This window comes from Tribolium castaneum, chromosome 9 (genome assembly GCF_031307605.1).
Source record: "Tribolium castaneum strain GA2 chromosome 9, icTriCast1.1, whole genome shotgun sequence".
In the NCBI taxonomy this organism is placed as follows: Eukaryota; Metazoa; Arthropoda; class Insecta; order Coleoptera; family Tenebrionidae; genus Tribolium; species Tribolium castaneum.
The window spans coordinates 3,956,996-3,972,328 of NC_087402.1; the positions used below are offsets into that span (position 1 = coordinate 3,956,996).

At 39.3% G+C, this 15,333-nt stretch overlaps 3 protein-coding genes across 6 annotated transcripts in view; 1 reads left to right on the top strand and 2 right to left on the bottom strand.

The window, feature by feature from the left end:
• The window catches only part of Dop2R (Dopamine 2-like receptor), a 56,780-nt gene extending 56,058 nt beyond the window's left edge, over nt 1-722 (bottom strand). The window contains exon 1 of one of the 4 annotated variants that reach the window (XM_015978813.2): nt 45-722. In XM_015978813.2, coding sequence (XP_015834299.1) covers nt 45-458 — 414 coding nt within the window. In that variant the 5' untranslated portion in view covers nt 459-722. The remainder of the gene's footprint in view (nt 1-44) is intronic. The other 3 variants (XM_015978814.2, XM_015978812.2, NM_001293586.1) reach the window with 3 other exon arrangements.
• A 3,248-nt stretch (nt 723-3,970) lies between these two features.
• On the bottom strand, nt 3,971-8,505 carry LOC657645 (uncharacterized protein). Its single transcript, XM_008193804.3, has 7 exons — nt 8,316-8,505; nt 8,147-8,261; nt 7,921-8,096; nt 5,951-7,873; nt 4,765-5,656; nt 4,289-4,696; nt 3,971-4,240 (listed from the first exon to the last, which is right to left on the bottom strand). The coding sequence occupies exons 1-7, from the start codon at nt 8,381-8,383 to the stop codon at nt 4,097-4,099; spliced, it is 3,726 nt and encodes a 1,241-aa protein (XP_008192026.1). The 5' UTR covers nt 8,384-8,505; the 3' UTR covers nt 3,971-4,096.
• Nucleotides 8,506-10,948: 2,443 nt separating this feature from the next.
• Ork1 (Open rectifier K[+] channel 1) lies at nt 10,949-14,977 on the top strand. Its single transcript, XM_964162.5, has 4 exons — nt 10,949-11,474; nt 11,526-11,975; nt 12,031-12,256; nt 13,483-14,977. The coding sequence occupies exons 2-4, from the start codon at nt 11,526-11,528 to the stop codon at nt 14,871-14,873; spliced, it is 2,067 nt and encodes a 688-aa protein (XP_969255.3). The 5' UTR covers nt 10,949-11,474; the 3' UTR covers nt 14,874-14,977.
• The last annotated feature ends 356 nt before the right edge of the window (nt 14,978-15,333 follow it).

Here is a 15,333-nt window from a genome sequence, read left to right on the forward strand (position 1 = left end):
GGACCGAGGGTGTGGGTGATAAAAATAACCGTAATTGAACTCACCAGCACGTAGACGGCGAACGGCATGACGACGACGGCCACCAGGAGATCGGCCAGAGCCAGACTAACAATGAAGTAGTTAGTGGCCGACTGCAGAGTTCGCTCCCTGTAAACACTCAAAATCACAAGCACGTTGCCGAAGAGGGTGAAGATGGGGAAGAGCACCAGGACCAAGGCCCAGTAGTTCCGGCTGCCGGGGGCCTCCGGGTGCCCAAAGCACGAGCTGTTGCTGCTGTTGGAGCTGCAGTTGAACAGGCGCTCGAAAGTGGCGTAATCCGAGTCGTTGGACAAGTTGAGATGGCTGAAAAACTGGTCGATGTCTTCGAAGAGGAGCATGAAGTGGTCCAGGCCCGGGTCGGACGAGTTCCGGGTGGCGTTGGCGATGGAAGCGTTCGCGTCCATTTTTTCAGGGATCATGTTCACGGCGGGATAACACAAGCAACTTCTTCCGGTGGCCCGCAACTCCGGGGTGGCACGCTATGCGTGGACGGGCCGCATGATCCCGGATTTTAATTACCTCGCGATGCTGAGACGAAACATGGTTGCGTGCACTGGTTTACATGACGGTTGCACCTTTGAAGCCGACTCGCGCGATGCTGGACACAGTCGCGTGCACTCCGGGGCACAAACAGAGGCGCTATGCGCCGGGACGCCGACGGTGGAGAGCGACGCGCACGGCGCCGCCCTGTCTCCCGCTGTCTCCGGCAGAGGCGTCCCGATACACGCACCGAAGGCTCAGCATTGACGTACTTGTTGAAATCTAACGAGACATTCACGACTACTCCGCCGGATTAAAAGTGCCACAAATCATACCAAAACCTCATTCGAACAGGCGACACGCATTCGGTTTCTACACAATTTCACAAGATTGAGATAAATCAAGCAAAAAGGCAGAAATATCTCCTTCAATATAAAAAAATTAAGCAAAAACAATAATTTTCCAATAAAAAACATGTGAAATGTAAATAAACATGACCAACAAACTTTTAATCCAGCCCAAGAAACAAGATTTTTTAACACAATTAAATTATAACTAACCCGGCGCATCCACCATTTTTAACAAAACTTGCACTCATCCGCGATTTCGTCCGCGTAAATTTTAATGCAGACTGATTATTAAAGGCTTATTCCTCTGCATATTGAAACCTCGATTAAATAAAAATTTGATTAATAATAAAGCTTTTTTCTCATTTTTGCATGATTAAGGAAAATTGTTTTAATTTTATTTAAACGACAGGAATACCGAACAACCGCTAGTACAAAAATATAAAACGTAAACTAAAAGAAACCTTATTTCTTGGAATAATGTAGTAAAATGTGGGAAGTTTACGGAAATTAAAATAACCATTTAGACAAAGCGGCACAGTGCATTAAAATTCCAAAGTCAACTAAACAACTATTTTTCAGCATAAAAAGTATTTATTCTTCGACACTGTCAGAATTTTGGATTTTTCTCCTGTGTAAGACAGTTTTGACAACTGTTTGGCATTTCTCAATACGAAACGTCAGATTATTTTTAACAGATTTTAAGCAATTTTAAGCCTTGTTGAGTCTAATTCGAAGAATAAAATGTTGTATTCAACTCGTTTTCGTGTAAATCGGTTCATTTATTTCACCTCGTGGATGGTAAACCTCTCGTTATCACTCGAGGTTTAAAAAACCACTCGTGAAATAAAACGTCCGATTTACACTCAAACTCGTCGAATAAATAACTATTAAAATTTTTGTACGATATTTTATTTTGACAATTGAATTTTGCGTTTGTTTTTAACTTTTTTCACAAACTAAGCTTTTATACGCTATGTAAATAGAGTTGTTACTTAATACTTAACAGAATTCACCAATGGCGTTTACATTTCTGAACAGCTAGTGTTCAAACTTTGATTTTAAAAAATGACTTTATGCTCTTTATCTATGAATTTTGTGATTTCGATAACTCAAACCAATGCGGTGCCTTTTTTTTAATGTAATAAAAAATTTCCTAAAAAAACACATTGACTCAAAATTCAGGAATACTTATTAACAAAAATTTAATATTTTTAAGTTTAAGTGTTGCAACAAATTTTTAACAAACAATTTTTTAATTTGGAGCATACTTCTGTTTATCTGCTCTTTTGAGGTAAACGCTTAAAAAAGCTATCTTTTTTCAATCCAAAAGCCCAATTATAACTTCAGTAATTAAAATAATGTTAATTCTATTAAGCATTTATTATTAAACGGCTGCCGACAACCAATATCTTAAACATTTTTAAATATCCAGTATTTATTGCTGAACGGCCCCAAAAAAGCTTCGCGAGAAACAAATTGCTGGCCAAAACATTAGCATGTTCACGTGTCGTGTCTGTGTGATAAGTAGCGTATGTGTGAGCATTGATGTTTGGGTATCAGCGGCTCTTCGAGTCGACAAAGTCCTTTGTAATCCTGGAGGATAAGCGAGCAGTTAGCAGCATGTCGGGATCCGGCGGGAGATAAGCGCGAGGTCGTCTCTTGATTATTTTTTCGCTCTAATTTAGCACTTGCTATGAAATAATTGTGTTTTTCTTTCTTGTTTTTCCCGAGCGAGAGTTTGATGGGTCTAGGATTACCGAACACTTGTCGGTTCTCAGGCGCGAATGTTCCTTTCACCGTGTCCTTTGTTTACGTTTATTGACTTGCTGGAAAAGAAGTCTTCGAATTGTGAGAGGCGCGATGGCGGAATATCGTTAATTAAGTCGCACGTCAAGCGAAAAATTGGAATTATAAGGCGATTGGAGCATCGACGATTCGCTATGGGATTTCAGATGCGGCGAAGAACCTTTAATTAAGACATCATCGTCAAGGAATTTTTCACAGAGAGGCGATGAGGCAGATCATATTCGCGACGACAAAGGGTTTAACGGGGGAAAGGAGACGAAATAGGAATGCCATTTTTAAAATATCACTTTGTATTCATAATTAAATATTTTTAAGCGTATGTGACAAACTTGTAATTGAATCGTCTTGGGCCCGTCGCGTCGCGCCCTAATTGCAGGTGCTAAAGAATAAAGATCGTGAAAGGAGCGTTAATTACTCTAATTTGCTCGAAACGAATTTACATCGGAAAATTAACGAGATCCGTTCGCAGTTTAATATTATAAATTGCCCCCGAATATATCATTCGCGTTGGCTAATTGCGCAATATTGTCACTAATTAGAAGAGGCAAGACTGCCGAAATCGAAGGATCCAATAACGTTCGGTGCGCGTGGGGCTTCTTTAATTTTCAAACGTAAAAAGGAAACCGTATCAGTTTTCACGCTTGCGAGAAAATCGCAAAGGCGCCGATTAGCCAGCCGAAAATATTTTTTAAATCCTCACGTCGCACGTTATTAACCCGCAGAGGAGAAAAAGAAAAACACACATTTTCGACGCAAGGCCTTGAATTAAGCGACGCGCCCTAAAACATTTCCACTCGCATAAAAGTAAAGATAAAGGTGGATACTTTCATAACTCGGCAAATTTTTCCTCAAAACTCTCATGATTTTCCTTTATTGTTTCTTTATGGGCCACTTCAGCGGGCACGCGGTTATTTTTGCGGAATAAAAACGCATTTAACCGAACACAATTCCAAAAAATTTAAGTGCAAAATAAAAAAATAACGACAGGCAACAATGATAAGCTTCTTTATCGTGCGTGTCTACAGAAACTGATACTAATAATTCAATTATTCATATAGCATTTTTTGTTGGAGTAAAATGGAGTGTCGATAGCCCGGCGCATCCACCATTTTTAACATGAAGGCGAAAACCATATTTCCTTTTTCAGGAAATTGCAATTTCTCAAAATTAATTTTAAATACTGTGTACACTTGTACACTTTACGGACTGTAGGTACGTTCATTTTATGAACGATACGACTTGCTTTAATTAGTTCTATTGTTTTTGTGGGACTTTTTACGAAATAAAAATGCGTATAACAAAATAGAATTTTATTTCCTCTTCGACACAACAATAACAAACAGGCATAATCCACTTACAAATCAAATAAAAAAGAACGCTTTACAAAATAAAATCTCTATTTGTGAAACAAAACTCCGATCCTATTTCAAGTTGATTAAGTTCAAAATCGTCGTAATAATCCTTTCTCCTTTATCATGATGCCAGATATTTAGTAACGGATCTTTGATTTTCTCTTCCAGCAGCATGAACAACTCGCTTCGCAACATCTTAATCATTTCTGCGATCTGTAAACCACATTACTGCCAACCCAAACAACTAAAAAACCGACCAACCTTGTGTTCCTCCACTTGGAACATAATCCATCCGCGCTCTAATGAAATAAACGTACAGCCATTATTTACACTGATATCAAGATCAAAACCCGAGAAGAGCACAAGGGAGATGACAGGAATCACGGTACAATCCCTGAAATACACTTTACTGGTTTTAACCTTTTCCTGATAAACAAGATAAGGACTTGGGAAATTCTTCGCGGAGAAATTCACCGATGAGGGGTGGAGAAAAACGGTTTCTTTAACGGTCTGGAATTGGAAATCTTTCGCTTCGTTGTCTTTGGGAATGGCCCCTCCGGCGGTCTTTACGTACGATTTGGGCGGAGTTAGGACTTTTATCACGTTGGGGTAGAGAGCGGCACATAAAATTGCCGCTAAAACATTGAAATTTTCGCCGTTCCTGTTAAACTACAAAAGAATTAAGCGAGAACATCACGAGGGCGTGGCCCAGCCAGGCACGCCCTTCGATGTTATACCTCGTTTCCGGTAATTGCTAACACATCATCGTCCCCTGAACGCCTTTTCCCGTCCAAATTCGCAGCAATGAACCCGATATCGACCAAATACTCCAAAAACTGGTGCTTGATATCGGCGATTGTTACAAGAGTCTTTTGTGAGAGGAAATTCTCGTTTGCAAAATTCCGCCCAGCTAGACTACTCTTCTTGTACACACTTTGCCACTTCTTGTAGGCCATCAGGACAGTAATGTGGTCACTATACCCCACGGCAAATTTTTTCTTCTTCTCATTTGCCTCGTCTCTTTTACGGAACGGCGTCACGAACGGGCTTTTATTACTCAGACACGCCGCCATAGTTAACGCCGAGTCCACACACGAGAAAATTGCCCCATAGAGCAACAATTTTCCAATTCTCACATCCACAGGCAAGGCGGCTAAGTGGTGGCCAAGCGGCGTCAATTGTTTTTCGGTGTCTAAGGCTCCAACATCTTGGAGACGAACAATCGCCGTCTCCACGTGCTCTTTCAAAGGCGGCTCGATTAGACCGTCGATGACGTCACAAACGTCACGATCTTCGAAGTTTTGCAAAATTTTGATGTTGAGGATGAGTTGTTCGAGGGGAATTCTGTGGATTTCTGGGATGGGTTGGGGGAGCATCTGGTGGCGGAAACGGTTACTGGTGTAGAGGTGGAAACAAACGCCGGCCATCACACGGCCTGCTCGACCCTTGCGTTGCAGGGCATTGGCGCGGGTCACCCACACGGTCTCCAGACTCTCCATGTTTCGGTTCGGGTCGAAGTGCTTCTCACGCATTCGACCCGAATCGATCACGAAGACACAGTCGTCAATTGTGACCGAAGTCTCGGCAATATTGGTCGAAAGAATGATTTTCCTCAAGTTTTTAGGCTTCCTAAAAAATATACGAAGTTTTGTAAAGGCAAAAAACAGACAAAACATGCTTTAGTGCGTAATAAAAAAGTAGTAAACTTTTTTTTATTAGTTTACTGTTATCGGTAATTCTCTACTGTTTTTATATTAACAAAATGTCACATAAATAAAATAAAAAATCAAGCAAAAAAGTTATTGAAAGTATTACAGAAAAAGCTATATTTTAGAGAGGATGATGGTTTTTGTTTATTTTATTCAAACAGTTTGTACAACTTGAAAAAACAAACCAGACTTATCAGAATTTATGAATACTTACATAAAAATCATGGCCTGCTCTTCACTGCTGAGCGACGAATGCAGCGGCAGAACCAGATACTTCTGGCTCCGGGTGCCAAACTCCGGATGCACGGCCAACTGATCGTACAAGCTCGTAATTTCGGCAATTCCGGGCAAAAACACCAAAATGGTCCCCTTTCTGGGATAATTATGCTCCCCGGACACGATCCACGTTAAAACCGTCTCGATCAGCTCATTATTGACCACTTCCGGGTCCATCAGAAGCAAATTTTTACAAGTCCGAAAACTGCACTCCTTGTACCGACACAATAACTGCGCAAATTTCAAATTCTCATCTCGGAGATTATCATTAGGGGTCATATGGCGTCCAGCATTCAGCAAACTGAGCTCGTTTTCGATAAATTCAGCGTCTTTTAATTTCCTAGCATACTCGGTTCCGTCCTCGAGGACGTAGCCGGTTTTTTCGAAAATCGTTTCTAGAAAATACTGTTCGACGGGAAAAGTCCGACCCGGGATTGTCAAAATCGGGATTTCGCCGAAATAGTCCGAAAATAACTGGGCGTTGAGTGTGGCACTCATGAGAATGACTTTCAAGTCGGGCCGAAAAGGTAATATCTGTTTGAGGATTAGTAAGAGAAAGTCGCTTTGTTCGGACCTTTCGTGCACTTCGTCGACTATGATATGGGTAACTTGAGGTAAAGTCGGTTCGCTTTCGAGCCGGCGGAGGAGAATACCAGTGGTGCAAAAAGTGAGCCGAGTGTTAACCGAAACTTTGGACTCTAACCGGATTTGGTAACCGACAGTGTTGCCAATTTTAGCCACTCGCTCCTCCGCCACACGTTCGGCAACACTGATGGCGGAAATACGCCGCGGTTGCGTACACACTATCTCTACGTGTTTTCGGTCATTTGCGTAATTTACCAGCCAATCATCGAGGATGTATTGGGGGACTTGGGTACTTTTCCCACACCCGGTCTCCCCACTGATGACCACGACCTGAGACTGTTGAATCGTATTCAAAATGTCGTTCATGAGCCCCCATGCGGGCAATTTTTTGCGGTACTGAAGCATCTCCAAGTATTTTTTATCCTTGACTAGAGACTTAAATTTGGCGACAATTTTTTCATCAACTCCTCGAATTTCCTCCGGAGTTAGAATTTTTTGGTTGTCGCGGTTCGTGATACCTTTAATGTAGTGACTCGGACGCTTCTTTTTGGGAACATTTAATTTTTCGTCGCGAAATAAAGGCACATTAGGCGCGATAAAATCAATCTCAGTTGTCTCAACGTAACTTTTGATTTCTTCCTCGTTTGTTAGCAGTTCTGTTATGGTGTAAACTGACGGTATTCCGTCCTCGGCCAAAAGTTTCGCCTCCTCGTACAGTCTTTTACAAATATGTAAGTTCATTAACGGGGGCAAAACTGCGTTAGTTTTCAGGAGAATCAAAGGAGGTTCGTAGGGGTATTTCGTGTTATAGGGAAAACGTATCTCTAATTCAAAATTAAAATCAGTCAAATGAGCATTGGGGTCCTTCTCTATCACCTCTTTTTCATGCGAAAAGCGACACTTGTCGCCCCATTTACAGTTTCCTGTAATAAAATTGCGACACTTTTCTTTCTTTTTGGCCGTATTTTGCACGGTTTTGGCCGGTTTTTTTGACTTGTTTTTATTGTGAAATATTTTAATTAAATAATCAAGTTTAAGCGTGAGGATCCAAACCGCGTTTTGGACTTTTTCCTGAAAGGTTTTATCATAAATTGACTCCAAGGAACTTTTCTCGTCCATTCTTTGCTCAAGCAGTTCATTTTTAGACAAATCAATGTCAGTAATTTTGAGTTCACCTGAATTGAAATACTTGTTGTACAGTACATAGAGAGCATCCTCAACATTGCCTTCACAATATTTCAAAGCCTCAATGCAGTGGTTTAGATGGAAGCCGTAACTGTAAATTAATAAATCATTTTTCGACTTGTTCGTAGTTTTATTCACCTTTCTAATCGCATGAGGGCGAACTGTTTAAGGCGGTCCTCCTCATAGGTCTCATCCTCAATTTTGGAAAAATCGCAAGCCCCCTTAATTATCAAGTTGCTTTGACCCAACCAATACTTTTTGCCTAAGTTGGTCTTAACGTCCTTGTAATCGGACGCGTCTTTCAGGACGAAGTCCTGAAAAAATCACTGACATAACCCAACTTTGGGCGAGTTTTTCAACCAACCGGCCCGTGGATGAACCGCAAGGTTTCCAGGATTTGTTCCTGCATTTCCTCGTTGAAGTGGAGGAACTGGAGCTGCTCCTTGACCACATTCTTTTTCGGGGCTTTGGAAACGTTGCTAAAAATTGCACAACGTTATTCAAGATTGAGGTTAAAGCACTCACCCACTCACCCAATTTTAACATTCGGGATGTCTTTGAGAAAAAAATCGGATTTGTTGATGGTGTCCTCACCCGACATACTCACAATTTTGCGAAAAACTGATATTTAATTAAAATATCCCAACTTGATGGGTTTAAAAGTTGGCAATAGTGACGCCACCGTGTGGCAAGTCCCCAACCTCGGGTACAGTTATTTGCAAATGATTGTGGACAATGTGCCATCTGGTGGGCAAAATTCGCGCACAAAGGTGTGATTTGTTAATAGCCAATCAAATTGAGGTCATTGCGGATGAATAAAAGCAAACAATAAATGGTTAGCGAGTGGGTTATAAGTACAACAGACAAATTATTTATTAAGAAAACAAAAGTAGTGTCGTAAACAGTTCAATTATCAAATTAGCATAGGGCTCACGTGCACGGCCTCAATTGTTTAAGTTTTTTTTTTCGAAAAACTGATATTTATCGGTTTTTGTAGCACGTACAACTCGAAGTTTAGAATTGAGATTATCTTGAGAGGAGTGTGTCGTTGCAAAAATCACGACAAATAATCAATCAATCACGTCAGTGTGCTATGTTTTTGTAATTGTTACAAGCTTATTAGATCAATATTTAAGCTACTGAGAAAATATTTGATCTGATTGTGATGTGTAATTTTAAAATTCCTCCAAGAACAATTGTTTGAAACCACCACACAAAAGTATCAACCGAGCTATTGAGACAAAAAACAAAAAAAAAACAATAACAAAATATGTTACTACCTATCTTGTTTATCTTTTGTTGTGACTGCAACATCGCCAACATCTGGAAACAATAAACAAAAAAAATTCACACTACTTAAAAGTTTTAAGTACATAAATACTTCCTATTTAAAGCGGCATTTAGACTGTCAATGACTTTTACCACTCATGTCTCCGCTTGAATCCTTGTTGCTGGTATAAAACACGGCTTGGACCTACTTTTGATGATTTATAAGATAAAAATCTGATCGTAGATTAAGTCAACATGAGATGCACACTTTTCATTAATGATTTATTATGTTTATACCGATTTTTTGCCAACTCGAGAAAGTTCATTCGAGTTGCCATTGAATATATTACTGTATTTGCCTAAATTATCGATTAAGAAAATGTTTACTTATAAAAACATTAAAATGCTCCGCGAAACACGAACTAAATGAAATATAAAACTACTGCGAATAAAATATATTTCAGAATTATATCATACATATGAGAAAAATAAAAAATGCGAAAAAATAAAAAATCATAGAAAAAAAATACGAAGGAGATTATAAAGTTGTCACATGTATAAAAATCAATAAGTGGCTTAATATTCTGTGACAAAAAATGTAAGACGTTACCTAATTAGAATACTTTGTATTTTTTATATTTTTCTATAATCTCTTCTTTCTATAATAATCAGAGTCAAAAAAAAGTCAAAATATAGATTTTATTTTGCTGAACACTCGGTATATTTTTTGTAAAAAATATTTTACAGCTTCGGTACTCAAATAACTTATTCCCGAAATATTTATCCACATTTTACCATTTATTACAAAAATATACAGAGTACAGTTAATTGTTCTGCATTATATAATATTTTAACTCTAAATTTCGTGCTGGAATTGTAAATTTTGCTCTCATCTTGGTGTACTTACCTATACTATTTATTATTGTAGTCATGATCTATTTAAAATGGTTCAATATTAGATCATTATTGACATTTTAGCTTATTTTATTACTAATATTGTTACCACATGTTTCAAATGGAAAAAACTCATGTAATATATTTTTCCATTTCAGGAACGACAAATGATCTCGACCACTTCTAGAAAGTCTCAATTTTGTGAATTGGCGCCTTTCTGTTCTGATATCAATCATCTAATCTTTGTTAAGTAACTTATTCCGCAATTCGTTGAACCGAAAATGCCACTTTATGGCCCTTGTTTAATTTTCGAAATTCGCTCTACAAATTTCCGCTTGGAAAATATCAAAGCCAAACTGATTAGGAAACGTGTCGTTCGAATGTACGATTTTTTACTTCGATACTATTATTCTATTATAAACATAAACACCGATAAATTTTACATGATTTTAAATGGATTTTGATCGACAAGCATCTCGCAATCCTATTACAATGAGAGTGATAACGTCAAGAGAAAAATCGAAAAGTTTTGCGTTTCTAGTTTGATTGTTGTCTGTTGATTTATTCAAAAAATGTGAGTGTGTATTCCCTTGACCTGCGACAATTCGGTGCCACATAAACACGTCGAAAATTCCACTTACAATGGCCAGAAAAATGATCTGGCGATTCAAACGCGAGAAAGATTAATTGCACCCGGAAAAAACCGCGTCTGAATAATTCGGTGCAAATAAATGAGCAAATTTGCCGCTTATTACCAGTCCACCTCCGCTGCTAATTGAATGAAACAATATCGAGTGTTTGATGACGCTGATGCGTTTCCCAGCTTTTCTTTGACTATATTTGTTGGTATTTCGCAAGCCTCGGCGGCCTCTGTTAATGCATTGATACCAAGGCCCTTTTTGAGGAGAAAATTTCATCTGGAACAATGCGATTTATCTAATCGTTAAGTAACGCTCACGCGGAGTGGAATATTTGACCGGAGTGTTAATTTATTTGATAGATTTTGCAATGCAATTAATCCACAAAATTCCTTATTTCGATCGCAAGGTGAGGAGAAAATGTCGAAACGATCGCGTAATCGATTTCTCATCCCCGAGACGAAGCCATTACTTAGCGCACAATTTGCGAAAAATGGCAATTGATTAGAGGCCCACTGCGAAAACCTTGCGTCAGCAGCGAAATTTTTGGAAATTTTGAAGCAATTTGAACCGAAAAATTGATTTTCTCGCACTTAATCTTGTCCCACTCCTCGTGTGATCATATCGCACTTAAGACTTGACAAGGACGTGAATAAATTCGAAAACTTCACACTTGAATCAAGAAATCAGTTCGTCGGTACCATCAGTCGAGCAATCGTCAAAAAAGCATGAAGGATAATAGAGTCAACCGCGCCTCGAAACTCGCCCTTTATTGTCATCAGAGTTCGATCGATCTGTGACAATTCGGAAGTCCCTCATTACAAGAAGTGGATAATCACACTCATAAACGCTCAATTGAGAATAATACCATTTACGTGATTTGCATCGAAGGTGAGCAAAATAAAACGGCCAAAACGTAGTTGCATCCGCACCCGTTCGTAGATGATGTCCAAGAAGGAATGGTTCATGGTTTTGTGCATTTTTATTTTTTATTTGATGATGGGGGCGGTGTTCTTCCAATGGGCGGAATCCGAAGAAGAGAAACAACGCTCAGCCACCAAACGAATCCAAAGGAGAATAGTCTGGGAGCACATCGAGCAGATTTACAACAGCAAAGCACCTTCGCTCCCTGACCAAAAAAAATTCACCGAAATTTTGAGCGACTACTGCGGCAAGCCGGTCATGAAAGAGATGACTGAAATCCGGGAAGACAGCAATTGGGATTTTTACCACTCGTTGTTTTTCGTTATCACAGTGGTGAGTACCATCGGCTATGGTAATTTGGCCCCAACCACCACTCTGACACGCATCGTCATGATTTTTTATGGTCTGATCGGAATACCCTTAAATGGTATTGTGATGGTGACTCTAGGCAATTATTTCGGAAGATCAGTAAGTCAATACCAATCATACATTATTAATAGTCCCACTTATTGCGAATTCTTAGTTTACGAAACTGTACCAACGCTGGAAAAACAGTAAGACAGACGAGGATGATTCCACACGGTTGGGACTCATAAGTCAAGTCATTTTGTACTTGGTGCCAGGATTCACGTTCTTCATTTTCCTGCCCGCTGGGTTTATGGTACTTTTCGAGGGCTGGAGCTACGACGTGGCCGTTTATTACGCCTTTGTCACCCTCACCACCATCGGCTTTGGCGATTATGTTGCAGGTACTCCAAAAAATTGGTTAAAAAAATTACGAAACATTTATTTGTTTAATTTTTTTATTTTATTATTATTAAATTATTATCAACTTAAGAAAAATAATTACTAGCTTTAAATTTTAGTTATAAATTATGATGAGAATGATTATTTGATCAAGTTTTGCAAAAAATTACACCAGACTTATAAAAATGTGTCCAAATGTATATTAACAACAGAATTATCTTTATCTAGCCTTCAAACCAACATTTTTCTGAATCCTAAAATTTAGGGCATTCGGATTTTCTATGCAGTGTAAAATACTACATTGATAAAAGACAACATTCCACAAATTACACAGGAAAAAATTAAATAATTGAAATAACACACACTGAGGTTTTTATTAAACTGAACATAGCATAACACTTTTAAATCTGCTCGAAAGCATGATCGCGTGTATTTTAGTTTTGTAAAATCAACGATATTTTTTAATCGTGTAAATTCATTAGTGTTAGGTTTTTAAATAAATAAAGTTTTACTTTTTTAATTAAATAACAATAATTTATTTTTAAGATTTCCAACTAAGCAACATAATTATTTGTTTGAATCGAGTTACTGATGATTAATTAAACTTTAATTTTAATTTAAAATACGTTGCTATAGGAGACGTGTTTTAAAATAATGGAAACACGTTGCTATGGGAAGCGTGTTTTAAAATAGTATCTATAAATATCTGAATCTAGGCTTCAGATATAAAAAAAAGGCTTAAAATGTTACCAACAAAAAAGGGATATTATTTTTTTCAATCGCAATTAAAATTTAATTCGCAGTTTATTTGACGTTTCTCTATGCAAAATAAATGGTAACTTTATTTATTGTAATTAAAAATGTAATCAAAAAATAAGTAACTATGGCAAAACCGCTCCGGTTATAACTTAACTGATAAAATTTTGCAAACAATAAACGGCACACAAGAAGAAAAAAAATCTTTTATTTTATCACCACTTCTTCAATAAAAGTGGAAAGTCTCGACAAAGCTTGTTTGAACAAAATGTAGAAAAAATGAATATTCTTAATTAAAAATTTAAACGAAAAGTTTTGTCCATCACATTTCTTAAACTCTTTGGTGGTAATTGATCAAGAAAAGTCTAATCACTGACGGCATTTACAATTAATTGGCTGAGTTTACAAAATAACACGAGTTCTAAAAAAGTTTATTTTTTTATTTGTTTTTAGTTAAATTATGATTTTGCAGGAATCGACCAACCCCCAGCCATCTCCGATTTCTACTACTGGATGTACAAAATATTCCTCCTAATTTGGGTCATCGGAGGCCTGGGTTACGTCGTCATGATCCTGGGTTTCATAACCCAGTTTTTCCAAAGCAAAAAAGTGAAACAAATCGAGCAAATCATCAGCGAAAACATCAAAAAGACCCCGCTCCGCATCCGACAAGAACTCCGATCCTTGCTTCAAGAATTCCTGATCTTGAAAGTGCGAAGAGGGAAAGGTCTGGACCCCTTCCCCCCTCGCCGAATCAGCCGAACTGCAAGTTGTCCCGATTTGGACATTTACCGCAACTTGAATTCGCCGACAATGGTGCGAAAACGCGCCCTTTCCGAATGTCCAGGTTACTACAACCTGCAAATGTTCGAATCTCACTCGGACTTGGGCCCTGACGAGCAAGAGCAGCAAAACGATCTCCTCTTCAAAGTCGTGGACGCCCTCAGCAATATAGAGTCCGACCCTGAAGAAGGCGCTTATGAGAATTTGTCAGATTCGGAGATCCTCGCAAGTGAGAGATACGGAAGCAAATGGTCCCTCAAAAGCCAAACTCTCGCACTTCCGAAATCGCACCGGAGACGGGCCATTAGTGACATTCGGGTGCCTTCCATGCACAAAGTTGAGGCCCGGCAAGACATTTGGAACGACCGACAGCGGACGTTCTCGGAACCGTCCTCAGAGACTGAAAACCGCTCCGAAAACCTCCTCACTCGTTTCAAAAACCTCATCATGCCCCAGAAAGAGAACAAAACCGACGTGGAGCAAGGCCCTCGCAGAGCTAGCATGTTCACGAGCGCTGAGGATCGCTATTTAAGACAGACAAACAGGGGGAGGGTTTCGGTCCTCTCGACCCAACAGCAAGACGCCTTCCTTGAACAAACCTCAATCGCCGATTTCATTCGCGCCCTTTCGGCTATCACAGTCCCCGAATCAATCCTGCCACCCCCAAGCGGCCCTAAGAGAAAGCTGGGGACGGCCAGTTTATCGCCCCCGAAGGGGCCCTCGCCCCCTAGGGTCCGGCGACTGGCAATCAGACCGAACCCCCAAGCCCGGAGGACGTCCCTCATGCCTGAGACGCACAGTCTGCAGCCCGAAAATAGAAGATTTTCGTTAAGGCCCGTTGAGGAGAATTTACTAGCTCCTGCGCCCGACACTCACAGTCTACAGAATCCAAATAGGAGATTCTCGTTAAGGCCCGTTGGGGAGAATTTACTAGCACCTCCGCCGTACACGCCGAAGCCTCCGGAGGAGGCCCGGAACACCCGGAGGTTCTCAAGGCCGTTCAATGTTCCCACTATCACCGTGAGTGGCATTAGCCCCGTGCAACGACAAGTCAATAAAAGAGATAATAAAAGTGATTGAGAGTTGGCCTGTATCAGGTCGAGTGCTCAATTCTTTCTGTGATTACTTGTGTCTCAAGTGCCTGTAACTATTTATGAATAAAGAAATATATTATTTATTTATAATCACTGAAAATTTGATCGGATTGTAAAAGTAATGCGTTTGTCGAGGCCACAAAACGCCATTCAATTAGTTTTCAATAGAATTCTTTGGTTTGCCACAAACGATTTTCCTTTTAATTCTTATTGAATAGTACTCAAGGAAATTTGTACTTCACATAAACGATAAGTACAGGTGTTTCTAACTACAATAAATCAAAATCGTCACATCAGTTACCTAACAATAAGAAGGTATGTCCAGTTGTTTAATGTTTGTTTTATTAATAAAAACAAGAACATCTCTGGCTAATGCCAAACTATGCGACAAGTAAGTAAATATTTAGGTATAAAAATCCATATCATTTAGGCCATAAACAAATAAA

What these genes read in the sequence shown, in the direction of transcription:
- LOC657645 (XM_008193804.3), bottom strand. Translation starts at nt 8,383, where the DNA reads ATGTCGGGTGAGGACACCATCAACAAATCCGATTTTTTTCTCAAAGAC. An exon ending in GCCCTCATGCGATTAGAAAG is followed by an intron (nt 7,874 to 7,920) that starts GTGAATAAAACT and finishes ATTAATTTACAG; the next exon opens with TTACGGCTTCCATCTAAACC. An exon ending in GAGCAGGCCATGATTTTTAT is followed by an intron (nt 5,657 to 5,950) that starts GTAAGTATTCAT and finishes TATATTTTTTAG; the next exon opens with GAAGCCTAAAAACTTGAGGA.
- Ork1 (XM_964162.5), top strand. Translation starts at nt 11,526, where the DNA reads ATGATGTCCAAGAAGGAATGGTTCATGGTTTTGTGCATTTTTATTTTT. An exon ending in GCAATTATTTCGGAAGATCA is followed by an intron (nt 11,976 to 12,030) that starts GTAAGTCAATAC and finishes GCGAATTCTTAG; the next exon opens with TTTACGAAACTGTACCAACG. An exon ending in CTTTGGCGATTATGTTGCAG is followed by an intron (nt 12,257 to 13,482) that starts GTACTCCAAAAA and finishes ATGATTTTGCAG; the next exon opens with GAATCGACCAACCCCCAGCC.